Consider the following 12,400-nt stretch of genomic DNA (forward strand, 5'->3'; position numbering starts at 1 on the left):
ATGGCACTAACTTCGAAGTCCTCGTTTAACCCTCCAGGGGCGTTGATCTCGTGGATACAGCGTATCAAAAATATAAGAGTAAACCGCCTACTGATAATTCCCATCCACGCCAAAACACTGACAATAGTAATCCACGATTTATTACCCAATTCCATACCCAATACAAACAAATGGAAAATATCGTTAAAAAACATTGGCCTCTACTATTACAAGACGAACATCTACTTCCCACTCTGTCTAATAGACCCCAATTTGCCTATAGGAAGGCACCCAATATTAAGAGCAAGGTAGCGACCAGCAAACTCAGGGCTAGACCTCCACCTCCTGGTCACCATATGCCCACCTTCCTAGCTATTTCTGGGATGTATCAGTGCCGCAAACCCCTCTGTAAGACCTGTCGGTTTGTGACACATGGCCAGAAAGATTTTCACGTCAAAGGCAAAACATATCCAATAAAGGGCTTCCACACATGTTCCTCTGACCATGTCATATATTGCCTCACTTGTCCCTGTGGTCTATTTTATGTAGGGCGCACTATCCGGCCACTACGGAAACGGTTTGGTGAACACCGTCGCTTTATTGAAGGCGGACTAGATAATCACAGTGTCCCCAAACATTATCTACACGTCCATGATAAGTCCACTAGCGGCCTCAGAGTATGGGTCATTGAGGCAATGTCAAAAGATCTCCCCCCAGCTGAACGTTACCGACGACTATGCCATAGAGAAATGTATTGGATATTTCTATTAAATGTTTTAGCCCCTGGAGGGTTAAACGAGGACTTCGAAGTTAGTGCCATACTTTGACAATACATTTCTTTACCACACTTATCTAATCTCCCCCCCCTCCCCTTTTTTAGAATTTTTAATAAACAGATGTTTTATTATCACTAATACTTTTATTTCCACATACCCTCTTTTATCTGAATCTATGGGCGTTCTCATGTCACATTCTTTATATATATTTTTTATATATTTTTATATGATGATATTTTAATGTTACTAATGTCATGCATGGTCCCCTTTTTTCTCCCCCCCCCCCTTTCTTGTTACCCATTTGCGGACAATTTGTTATGTGCAGCACTTTTTATGATCTGTCAGACCCACACATTGGGTACTTTGATTGTCATACAGATCGTTTTTAACCTTTATTATCACCATCCTTGATTTTATTTTCTTCAATTGTTTTGTTTTTTCTATTTCAGCATGCTATTGCAGGTGTGTGTCTATATTCATATGCATTTACTAGACCTATTGTTATTTAACCTTGTTGTCCCCGCCCCCCGGCCAATCCACTGCTAGTGTGCTTGTATATATCCTCCCCAGCCATCAGTGTAATCCGAGGTTGAGAAAGGAACGAATGACGGTTCCGAAACGCGTCCCTCATTGATGACATCACATCCCCTCTCTGGCCTTTCGTTTGCGGTTCAGGCTGGTCACAGAGCCGCTCATCGGATGACATCACTTCCGGGTTCGCAGCCCTCACACGCTGACGACGCCGGCTTCACAGCTGTTTCCTGTGTTTTACACCGCTGCTGACAGTGACTAAATCCATCCTCCTGAAGGCTTCCTCTGATCGTGACCCCTTCCAATGCAGCCTTACCCACGATGTGCCTGTTTTCTACTCCTATTTTGTAAGTGTTTTTAACCCAGTTGGGGTATTAAAATTGTTTATCTTCTGCACTTAGAGGCGCCTTTGTTTGTTTTTATGTCATTTTAGACCCTGCTTCAAGTCTTTTAAAGTTGCAGCCCTTTTTGCTGAAGATTACCATCCTTTCATCCCTTTCAACCAACATTTCTCCCGTTCATTTTTGGACTGCCGACCCCTAATAGAGACATCACTTGGACTACGCTAGTCCTGTGCGCCCTATACTATTTTTTATTGCAAAAGTTATAGCGTCTACAAAATAAGGGATAGATTTATGGCATTTTTATTATTTTTCATTTTTTTTACTAGTAATGGCGGCCATCTGCGATTTTTAGCGGGACTGTGGCATTACGGCGGACAGAACGGACACTTTTGACACATTTTTGGGACCATTGACATTTATACAGCGATCAGTGCTATAAAAATGCACTGAATACTGTGTAAATGTCACCGGCAAGGAAGGGGTTAACACTAGGGGCGATCAAGGGGTTAAATGTGTTCCCTGAGAGGTGTTTCTAACTGTGGGGGGAGGGGACTGACTGGAGGAGGAGCGAGATTGCTGTTCCTAATCACTAGGAACAGCAGATCTGTCTCTCCTCCCCTGTCAGAATGGGGATCTGTCTGTTTACATTGACAGATCCCCGTTCTGGCTCTCTTTCCCGCGATCGCGGGTGACTATAAAAAAATAAATTAAACTACCACCAATTTATTCTCCAGGATGTCTTCTTTCAGAAAATATTATGTTTGGAAGCTTTTAACTAATATTTAGGCATATTTTTTGTGGAGAAAATGCAAAAAGGGTTCTGGTGAGTAAGGCTGGGTTCACACTAGTGCTAATTGGATGCAGATTCTCCGCATCCAATTCGCAATAGCAGGAGATTGTGACTGGCTCTCTATGGAGCTAGTTCACACATCTCCTCTGCGCCTCCTGTGCGAATTTGCACAGGGGTCCTGTGCGTCTTTTGGTCCATTTCAGGTCCGAATTCAGCCAAAAATTTGGGCTGAAATCTGACCTGAAACGGTGAACAGGGACGCACTGGACTCCTGCTGTGAGCTGCATCAGCATTAGATGTGAACCCAGCCTAACACTTGTAATCAGAAGATATCGTATCTTGTTATTTTTGGCCAGAGTTCCGCTTTAACCCCTTGACGTCAACTTCACACAAATGTGAGGTCCTACTAGACTGGGTTTTTATCCGTGGGGCCACATATTTGCGTATCTCCCTTTGTGCTGGGAGTGTGCCGCATGCCACACTCCCAGCCTCACCAAGAGCCCCGAGCCTTGTACTAACGATCGGGACCCAAGATTCCAGGTCACCTGACCGCTGTGATAGCCTCTGATTGGCTATTACAGTGATCAGTCACTGCAAAGCCTTCCTCTGTGTTTTCTCTCTCTCTGTGAATGGAGGAGAGCGATGCATCCTTGCAAAGAGAAAAAAAAAAGTGTGTGTAAAAATATAATTAAATAAATAATAAAAAAATAAAATACAAAAAAATACCCTTAGGCGTGAAGGGGTTAGGGTAGGCCACAACTGATACCTCTCAGAAACAAAAGAGAGCCTGGTACTGAAGTGGTTAACTTAGACATTAAAAAGCTATAAGATAGTTTCCATCTTGCTTGGTTCTCCATGGACTGTCAATATAATTGACTGACATTCGGCGTGGCTTCCCCTAAACAGTAATGCTCTGTTCAGATCTGGATTTGGTGGGGGGCAGATCACAGTTGAGGTTTATAGAAGAATAATGCATCCCTGACAGTAGTGTAGATAAACGTGTCTTTTTACTGTTTGCAAGTATAGAAGGCCCAAGACAATTAGCAATATTTGCCTTGGGTTTCTATACTCAGCCTGCAAATTATTGTGCATTGCTGAATCTGGCTTTTAGCAAACTCTTCTGCTATCAAGGGAATTGATTGTGCACTGTGTGTGACGTTCATGGTTGTTATAGTATTTGACATATTTCAGAGCACAGAAAACCAAGGAAAACAGGAAGTCAAACATTCCACAGCATCACATGTTCATACACACACGTTATTGTTAGCACACAGACATGAATCACGGAATAAAAAAGTACCCATGATTTTCTGATGGAGAAAGTGGAATGGTCAGCCAGTAATCATAACAAGACATCACCCTATCTCATTTCCTTTATTTGAACTCAAAAGATCATTGACATAAAAGAGAAGTTCACCAATATATTAAAAGGGAAAACTGCTAGAAGGCTTTATAACGTTCCAAGGACCAAATCAGTTATCAGAGTGGTCAGCCCAATCTGTGCCAGAATGAATGTGTTGGGATTGATGTTATCTGTTGGAGCAGTCACCTTTGGCTGCGCCTTTCCACAAATGAAAGGTAAGATCACAGAATGCTAACAGATATACTGATTTAGATTCTCTCGCTCCCCCAGCCAGCTCTCTCTCTCTCTTTCCCTGTCTCGCAGTTTCTCCTTCACTGTATGTCTGTCTTTCCTTCTCCCTTCCTGGATGTCTGATAAAGGCATATATATATATATATATATATATATATATATATATATATATATATATATATATATATATATATATATATATATATATATATTTTTTTTTTTTTTTTTTTTTTTTCTCTCTGAAAAGGAATGGATATCATTAGGGCTGCAACTAACGATTATTTTCATAATCGATTAGTTGGCCGATTATTGTGATTAATCGGTTAATAACCTTAAAAAAAAGTGTGGTGTATAATTTAGTTAATATGTATAAAGTAATTATGTATAAAATAAGTACCGGTATGTATAAAATAGTAAGTATAAAATAAAGGCAATTTATTCTTAAATATCTCTATGCAGTGGTAAATATAAATAACCAACTATATGGTTAGGAAGCAAAAACTCTGAGAATAACAGACAGAAGGGATATACTGTATATACTATCAGAGGTTGAATCTGGTAAATATCATCAGACTCAGAGATCACATTTTGTTTATTTAAAGAAAAAAAAACAGTTAAAGTCTGTTTTGCAGATTTTCGAACAGAACTGTAATATATTTTATGCTGGCCATACAAAAACAATGGCTTCCTTAAAAAAAAATGTCATTTTAATAACGTTTGTTTGATTTTTTCATCGATTGTGGGGTCAAATCGACGTTCGTTTTCAACCACAGTGACGGGAAAATGTAGAAATAGAAAACTTCTTGGTCAAAGGAGTTTTCAGACAGTGTATGTGGTTTTCATTTAGAAATTACATTAATTTTAAAACAGAATGTTAAAAGCAAGTGAAAATTTCAAACAGCATTTTTTCATTCAGCAAATGTACAAAGATTTTTCGTCTGAATATTCCCATCTGAAAATTGATCTGTGTGGCCAGAATAAGGCTCGGTTCACACCTATTGCTTTTGATCTCTTTCTGCAGTGCTTTTTGCTGTGCGTTTTGGATTTTTGCGCACATGCTTTTTTTGGCCAATTTGTTGTTGGGCAGATTAAAAAACACAAATTGCTGCAACAATGCACTACATGCTTCTCTGCAGCTTCTCTATTGAAGTATATTAAACCAAAAAAGCACTGTTTTGCTTTGAAAAAAGTCCTTGACCCTTTCCAAATACGCAGCAGCTGAAAAAAAGCATAGATGTGAACATGTCCCATAGAAAACCATTTTAAATGAACTGTAGTGCGTTTCTTCAAAAAGCACCAAAAAACACATGGATGTGAACCAGGCCTAAGACATTTAGTAACAGCAGCATGCTTTTATTTGTATCTGCTGTCATAATGGGGTTAAAAAAAAAATAAAATTAGCCCTTTATAGTACAAAAAGAGCACATAATCGCTACAATAAAGGGTTCATTTTTTTTACTGTGGAACAGTGAAAGTAATAATATATATTACGTATATCATATATAAAATAATAAATACACCCAGAAGTAGGATATATGGGAATTATAACTAGGAGTCAGACATGAAGCTATATGAAGGGTGGAAGGGAGATCTAAATCTTTTATATTAACCGCTTCAGCCCCGGAAGATTTTACCCCCTTCCTGACCAGAGCACTTTTTGCAATTCAGCACTGTGTCACTTTAACTGACAATTGCTCGGTCATGTGACGTTGCACCCAAACAAAATTGAAGTCCTTTTTTTCCACAAATAGTGCTTTCTTTTGGTGGTATTTGATCACCTCTGCGATTTTTATTTTTTTCGCTATAAACAAAAAAAGAGAGACAATTTTGAAAAAACGCATTATTTTTTACTTTTTGCTATAATAAATACCCCCAAAAAATATATAAAATTTTTTTTTTTCCTCAGTTTAGGCCAATATGTATTCTTCTACATATTTTTGGTAAAAAAAAATCGCAATAAGCGTATATTGATTGGTTTGCGCAGAAGTTATAGCTACAAAATAGGGGATAGTTTTATGGCATTTTTATTATTATTTATTTTATTTTTTTACTAGTAATGGCGGCAATCTGTGATTTTTATCAGGACTGCGACATTATGGCGGACACATGGGACAATTTTGACACATTTTTGGGACCATTGGCATTAATACAGCGATCAGTGCTATAAAAATGCATTGATTACTGTAAAAATGTCACTGGCAGTGAAGGGGTTAACACTAGGGGGCGATCAAGGGGTTAATGTGTTCCCTAGTGTGTGTTCTAAACGAAGGGGGATGGGACTGTGCAGGGGAGATGACAGATCACTGTTCATACTCTGTATGAACAGACGATCTGTCTGTTCTCCCCTCAGAGAACCGCAAACTGTGTGTTTACACACACAGATCCCAGTTCCCCTTGTGCCCCGAGCGATAGCGGGAGCCCGGCGGTGATCGTGACCGCCGGGCACACGCATCGCATAGTCGCCGCAGAGCGAAGCAACGTTAGATAACGTCGTTTCGCCCAGTTGTGCCATTCTGCCGCAGTACAACTGCGGCGGCTGGTCGGCAAGTGGTTAAAGTAGTACTAAAAGCTGAGACTTTTTTTTTGTCATGAAAATAATCATTTTAAATATAATGCACAATACTGGTAAAAGTTTACTTTAAATGTAATTGTAATGCCTTCTATTACCTCCAGTTTATCAGCCTCCACCTTCTCCAGGTTCAGATGCTGATCTTCCCTGAGTCTTTAAAGTCTTGTTTTTTTTTTAGTTAAAAACAACAAACATGTTATACATACCTACTCTGTATAATTGTTTTGCACAGCCTGGATTCTCCTCTTCTGGGGTCCCCCACCAACGCTTCTGGCTCCTCCTGCCTTCCGAGTGCCCCAATAGCAAGCTGCAAAGTATAGTATAGAGCAGAGGCTTAGCTTGAAGCTTGTGGGCCCCGATGCAAAAGTTGACATCCCCCCCCCACTACCACCCACCACTTCCACCGTACGTGCAGATACACCCACCGCATACCAAGATACTCAAAGTGGCTAAAGAAATTTGAGTTCCAAGAGTTCCTCCTTACATCAGAGGACAGGGACCCCTAGCAGGTCACCTGGCAGAGCTCCTTTTGAATCCGAGCACTGTATACAGCTCCTCCCCCCCACACTACACAGTGCTGAAATCACATTCCTTTACACACAGTCTGTCAGCCTCCACAGGGTGTGTCTGGCTTTTATGTTGCTGTTCTGACCTGTCGGAACGGCATTGTAGTTGCAGTAGGCAGATACACCCTGTGAAGATCATGGCTGACTGGCTGTGTTTTAAAGGAATGTGATTTCAGGCCTGCGGAGCAGGAGCAGTATAGAGTGCCGTAATGGGAAAGGAGCTCAGCAGCCGAGCATAGCATCCAGGGTGGAGGGGTTGGTCAGGGGGCTTTGGGGGGGCGCAACTTAGATGGGGGACAAAGGTCACCTCCCAGAGGTGTGTGCCTTTTCCCCAGTTGTCAGGAAACTGGGGTAAGCAGACATCTCTGGTTGGGGGGTACAAAGAATCCCAGCTGGTGACTAGGAGACACTGAGCGGTGTCTTACCTCACCAGTAACATCCGTCCCATCGTGGCTACAGTACGGCACTCTTCTCCTCCTAACTCGCTGAGCTCGGTTACAATTCTATGTTGCCAGCAAACAGCATAGACACTTCCCCATCCTGGGCTGTTCTCACCCCATGCTCCTCTCCATTCAGGAAATGGCTCACAGCTTTCCCCCAGCCAATGAGAACCGAGGGGTGTGGACTGTGGACGGCAAAGTGGAAGCCCAGTATTGGAACGTGGCTGTGAGGCCCTAGGGCAGATCGGAGCTGAACTTTGTGGAGGATATGATAATATGACAGGGAGGCTGCGGGGGCCCCCTGGAGCTAGAAGCGGGGTTGCGATTGTGACCCCTGCAACCCCTTATGCTACACCCATGGTATAGAGTGCCCCTATAGCAAGGTAAAAAAACTTTGACTTTAGAACCACTCACTCCCTGCCCAGGACTACATGTCCCATGAGGCATTGCTCCTCACACATTCACAAGTGCTCATGCACTTACTGACATGGATGGTGTACTGAGCTGTATGTGTGCTGCACTGTAATACCTGATATGTAAACATATAATGCATTCTGTATGCAGGCCAACTAATCGGCTGGCCGATTAATCGATTATGAAAAAAGTAATCGATTCATTTCATAATCAATTAGTTGTCGAGTAATTGATTCGTGGTTTCGGCCCTAGATATCATGTCTTCTATGTTTAGGTCTACACCAAAATGTTTATTATCTATTATGAGTTTTTATATATTTTAAGGAATAACATAATTGACAGCTTTATAGTATGTGTGCAGTTGTTTGTGTTTTTTTTTACATTTTTAACAGATTAGAGAAAGTTTAACTTTTTTTTTACTGTCTATGTCTGTTTGGGGAGATTTTTCCTTCACTTTCTGTCCTAGACAAAAGAAGTGGGAGGAATACTCTCTGCAGCAAGGAAAAATCTCCCCTTAGATTATTGTCACCAGAACAGGTAGATTTCACCACATCTCCTATGGGATTGTACACACCATTAACCACTTCAGCCCCGGACCATTATGCTGCCTAAGGACCAGAGGTCTTTTTCCAATTTGGCACTGCGTCGCTTTAACTGCTAATTGCGCGGTCATGCAATGCTGTACCCAAACGAAATTTGCGTCCTTTTCTTCCCACAAATAGAGCTTTCTTTTGATGGTATTTGATCACCTCTGCGGTTTTTATTTTTTGCGCTATAAACGGAAAAAGACCGAAAATTTTGAAAAAAAATGATATTTTCTAATTTTTGTTATAAAAAAAATCCAATAAACTCAATTTTAGTCATACATTTAGGCCAAAATGTATTCGGCCACATGTCTTTGGTAAAAAAAATGTCAATAAGCGTATATTTATTGGTTTGCGCAAAAGTTATAGCGTCTACAAACTAGGGTACATTTTCTGGAATTTACACAGCTTTTAGTTTATGACTGCCTATGTCATTTCTTGAGGTGCTAAAATGGCAGGGCAGTACAAACTCCCCCCAAATGACCCCATTTTGGAAAGTAGACACCCCAAGGAAATTGCTGAGAGGCATGTTGAACCTATTGAATATTTATTTTTTTTGTCCCAAGTGATTGAATAATGACAAAAAAAAAAATATTTACAAAAAGTTGTCACGAAATGATATATTGCTTACACAGGCCATGGGCATATGTGGAATTGCACCCCAAAATACATTCAGCTGCTTCTCCTGAGTATGGGGATACCACATGTGTGGGACTTTTTGGGAGCCTAGCCGCGTACGGGGCCCCGAAATCCAATCACCGCCTTCAGGATTTCTAAGGGTGTAAATTTTTGATATCACTCTTCACTGCCTATCACAGTTTCGGAGGCCATGGAATGCCCAGGTGCCACAAACCCCCCCCCCCCAAATGACCCCATTTTGGAAAGTAGACACCCCAAGCTATTTGCTGAGAGGCATATTGAGTCCATGGAATATTTTATATTTTATAACAAGTTGCGGGAAAGTGACACTTTTTTTTTTTTTTTTTTGCACAAAGTTGTCACTAAATGATATATTGCTCACACAGGCCATGGGCATTTGTGGAATTGCACCCCAAAATACATTTAGCTGCTTCTCCTGAGTATGGGGATACCACATGTGTGGGACTTTTTGGGAGCCTAGCCACGTACGGGGCCCCGAAAACCAATCACCGCCTTCAGGATTTCTAAGGGTGTAAATTTTTGATTTCACTCTTCACTGCCTATCACAGGTGAGTATTTTGCAGCTCTCATTTGTTTTTGAAAATGAAGAAAGACAAGAAAAAACTTTTTTTTTTCTTTTTTCAATTTTCAAAACTTTGTGACAAAAAGTGAGGTCTGCAAAATACTCGCTATACCTCTCAGCAAATAGCTTGGGGTGTCTACTTTCCAAAATGGGGTCATTTGGGGGGGGGGTTTGTGCCACCTGGGCATTCTATGGCTTCCGAAACTGTGATAGGCAGTGAAGAGTGAAATCAAAAATTTACGCACTTAGAAAGCCTGAAGGCGGTGCTTGGTTTTCGGGGTCCCGTACACGGCTAGACTCCCAAAAAGTCTCACACATGTGGTATCCCCGTACTCAGGAGAAGCAGCAGAATGTATTTTGGGGTGTAATTTCACATATTCCCATGGCATGTTTGAGCAATATATCATTGAGTGACAACTTTGTGTAAAAAAAAAAAAATTTGTTTCTTTCCCGCAACTTGTGTCACAATATAAAATATTCCATGGACTCGACATGACTCTCAGCAAATAGCTTGGGGTGTCTACTTTCCAAAATGGGGTCCTCGGCGCCGGAACGGAAAATACCGAGCCGAGGAGAGATGACATAATTTCCTTTGCTGCTGTTTAGCATACAGCAGCAAAGGAATGTTCCCATTGGCCGGCGGCGATCGCGAGGGGGGCCACGAACGGATGGCCTCCCCCTCACCTCCGATCGCCGGGGGACAAAAGAGGACCGCCTCGGGCACCGGGGGGGTCCGATCGGACCCCCCACCCGCGGGAGGCAAATCACGTGTATGTATGTGATTTTGCCTGCCCGTGCCGCCTTGCCGACGTACATCGGCGTGAGGCGGTCCTTAAGTGGTTAAACACCAATCATACCATAAGAACACACCTAAATAATAAAATAAACATACAACAAGGATTGTGGAAAAGTTTAGGCCGCGGACCCTTAATTATGAAATCAACTTTACCCTTTAATACCAAACAGAACCGCTGCTAACCTTTAACAGACCAACATGCTTAGTCACTTATGCTGGCCATACACTATACGAGAAATTGTCCGAAATTCGGTCATTTAGACAGTTTGTTCTTTTTTCGGCCAGTTAATGGGCACAAATCTGTAATCGGTTGGGAATTTTTTTAGCCCAAAAAACAAAGGACAAGTTTGGAAATGTTCTGCTGAACGAACGATGAAATGAAAGGTTAATGTGTTTCCCATCCAAACTGCACAAGGTATATGTGTAAAAACGAACAAAAAATTGATTCATTTGTGTCTACTGAACGATTTATTGGCCATTACATAATGGCACAATCGATTGCTCTCACGGCCGAATGTTAGTTTTTTGAAAATGGGTTTGAACGATTTTTTGTATAGCATAAGTCTCAAGCAGCAATATCCCATACCAACCAAATAACAGTTTTTTTTGTTTAATAAATGTTTATTAAAGGTATAATAGAGAAAAAGATATACATATATCAGATAATATACAGTCTTGGAGAAGAATGACATAGGTTCCAATGCTCATATATTCACATTGGTTGTCTAAAAACAAATAATTGCCCCTGAAAATAAAAAGGGGGAAATACGAGCAAATATAGCAACTAACTAGACAGAGACTTCCATCTATTGTGAGCATTTGAATCGAAACATAAAAAGACATTATTCTAATTAAAGATAATAGCGAGAGAAATAGAGCAGGAAAGGAAGAAATAAAGAATAGATGAGAGGGAGGAAAGTAGATGGGGGAAGAGACATTATAGGGGGGGTATGGGATAGGGTAGGAGGGATGGTTGCCGTGCATGTCTTCGTGTTTAAGAATATCTAAAATTGTATCTTTTGGGACATATGAGAGGAAAGTAGACCTTAAACAGTAAGAGATTTAGCTATTAGATGAGGAATTCAGATAACAGTGCTTAAATGACAATCTTAGGGGGTTTGCATTATAATTTCCTTATAGGAGGAAGTGGACTTGAATTTTAACCAGGGTACCCAAGTTAACGAATGTCTCTTAGAAGTACCTTTGATGTTGTGGGTAATGTCCTCAATGAGATAAAGGTCATCTACCTTTTGTAGCCAAACTTTTATAGACGGGGTTGTTGGTTGGCCCCAGAGAGTAGGAATTATGGCTTTGGTGGTGTTCAACAGATGAGGAATGAGTGAGCACTTGTAGGAACCTATGGGATCTTTAGTGGCATGAAAAAGAATAGTTCATGGATCATTTTTTGAAAAAATATGTTTATTCAACTTTTGTTAGACATACATACAAAACAAACATAACTTGTGTACCAACCCCCTCCCCCCCTAAAACCTCCCTCCACCCCCTCCCAAGCCCCCCCCCCCACCCCCTCCCCATATCCCGTGCAACAATCCATTACAGTACATGAACATAGTCAATTCCATGACTTTGGTGACAGTAACCATATTTTCTTAAGAATAATGCATTACACCATCCTTACAAGGAAACAGTCTTTTACCTGGTCACACCCAGTAGATTAATGTAACTATGGTTTCAGCCTGGTCCTAACCTCTACAGCATTTATGCTAGAGTTTCATTAGCATCAATCCAGCACTGCCACACCTTCTCAAATTTTTTTGGGGCAGCCCCTACTCAG

General features: G+C 41.1%; 1 protein-coding gene across 7 annotated transcripts in view; it reads left to right on the forward strand.

The window, feature by feature from the left end:
- The first annotated feature begins 3,646 nt into the window (after positions 1 to 3,646).
- Positions 3,647 to 12,400, forward strand: part of LOC141103387 (complement factor H-related protein 1-like) — a 553,742-nt gene continuing 544,988 nt past the window's right edge. For 3 of the 7 annotated variants that reach the window (XM_073592912.1, XM_073592911.1, XM_073592916.1), the window contains exon 1: positions 3,648 to 3,998. In XM_073592912.1, the coding sequence (XP_073449013.1) occupies positions 3,929 to 3,998 (70 nt within the window). In that variant the 5' untranslated portion in view covers positions 3,648 to 3,928. Of the gene's footprint in view, positions 3,999 to 12,400 lie in introns of all 7 variants that reach the window. The other 4 variants (XM_073592914.1, XM_073592913.1, XM_073592910.1 and 1 more) reach the window with 2 other exon arrangements.

This window comes from Aquarana catesbeiana, linkage group LG07 (assembly GCF_042186555.1).
Source record: "Aquarana catesbeiana isolate 2022-GZ linkage group LG07, ASM4218655v1, whole genome shotgun sequence".
Lineage (NCBI taxonomy): Eukaryota > Metazoa > Chordata > Amphibia > Anura > Ranidae > Aquarana > Aquarana catesbeiana.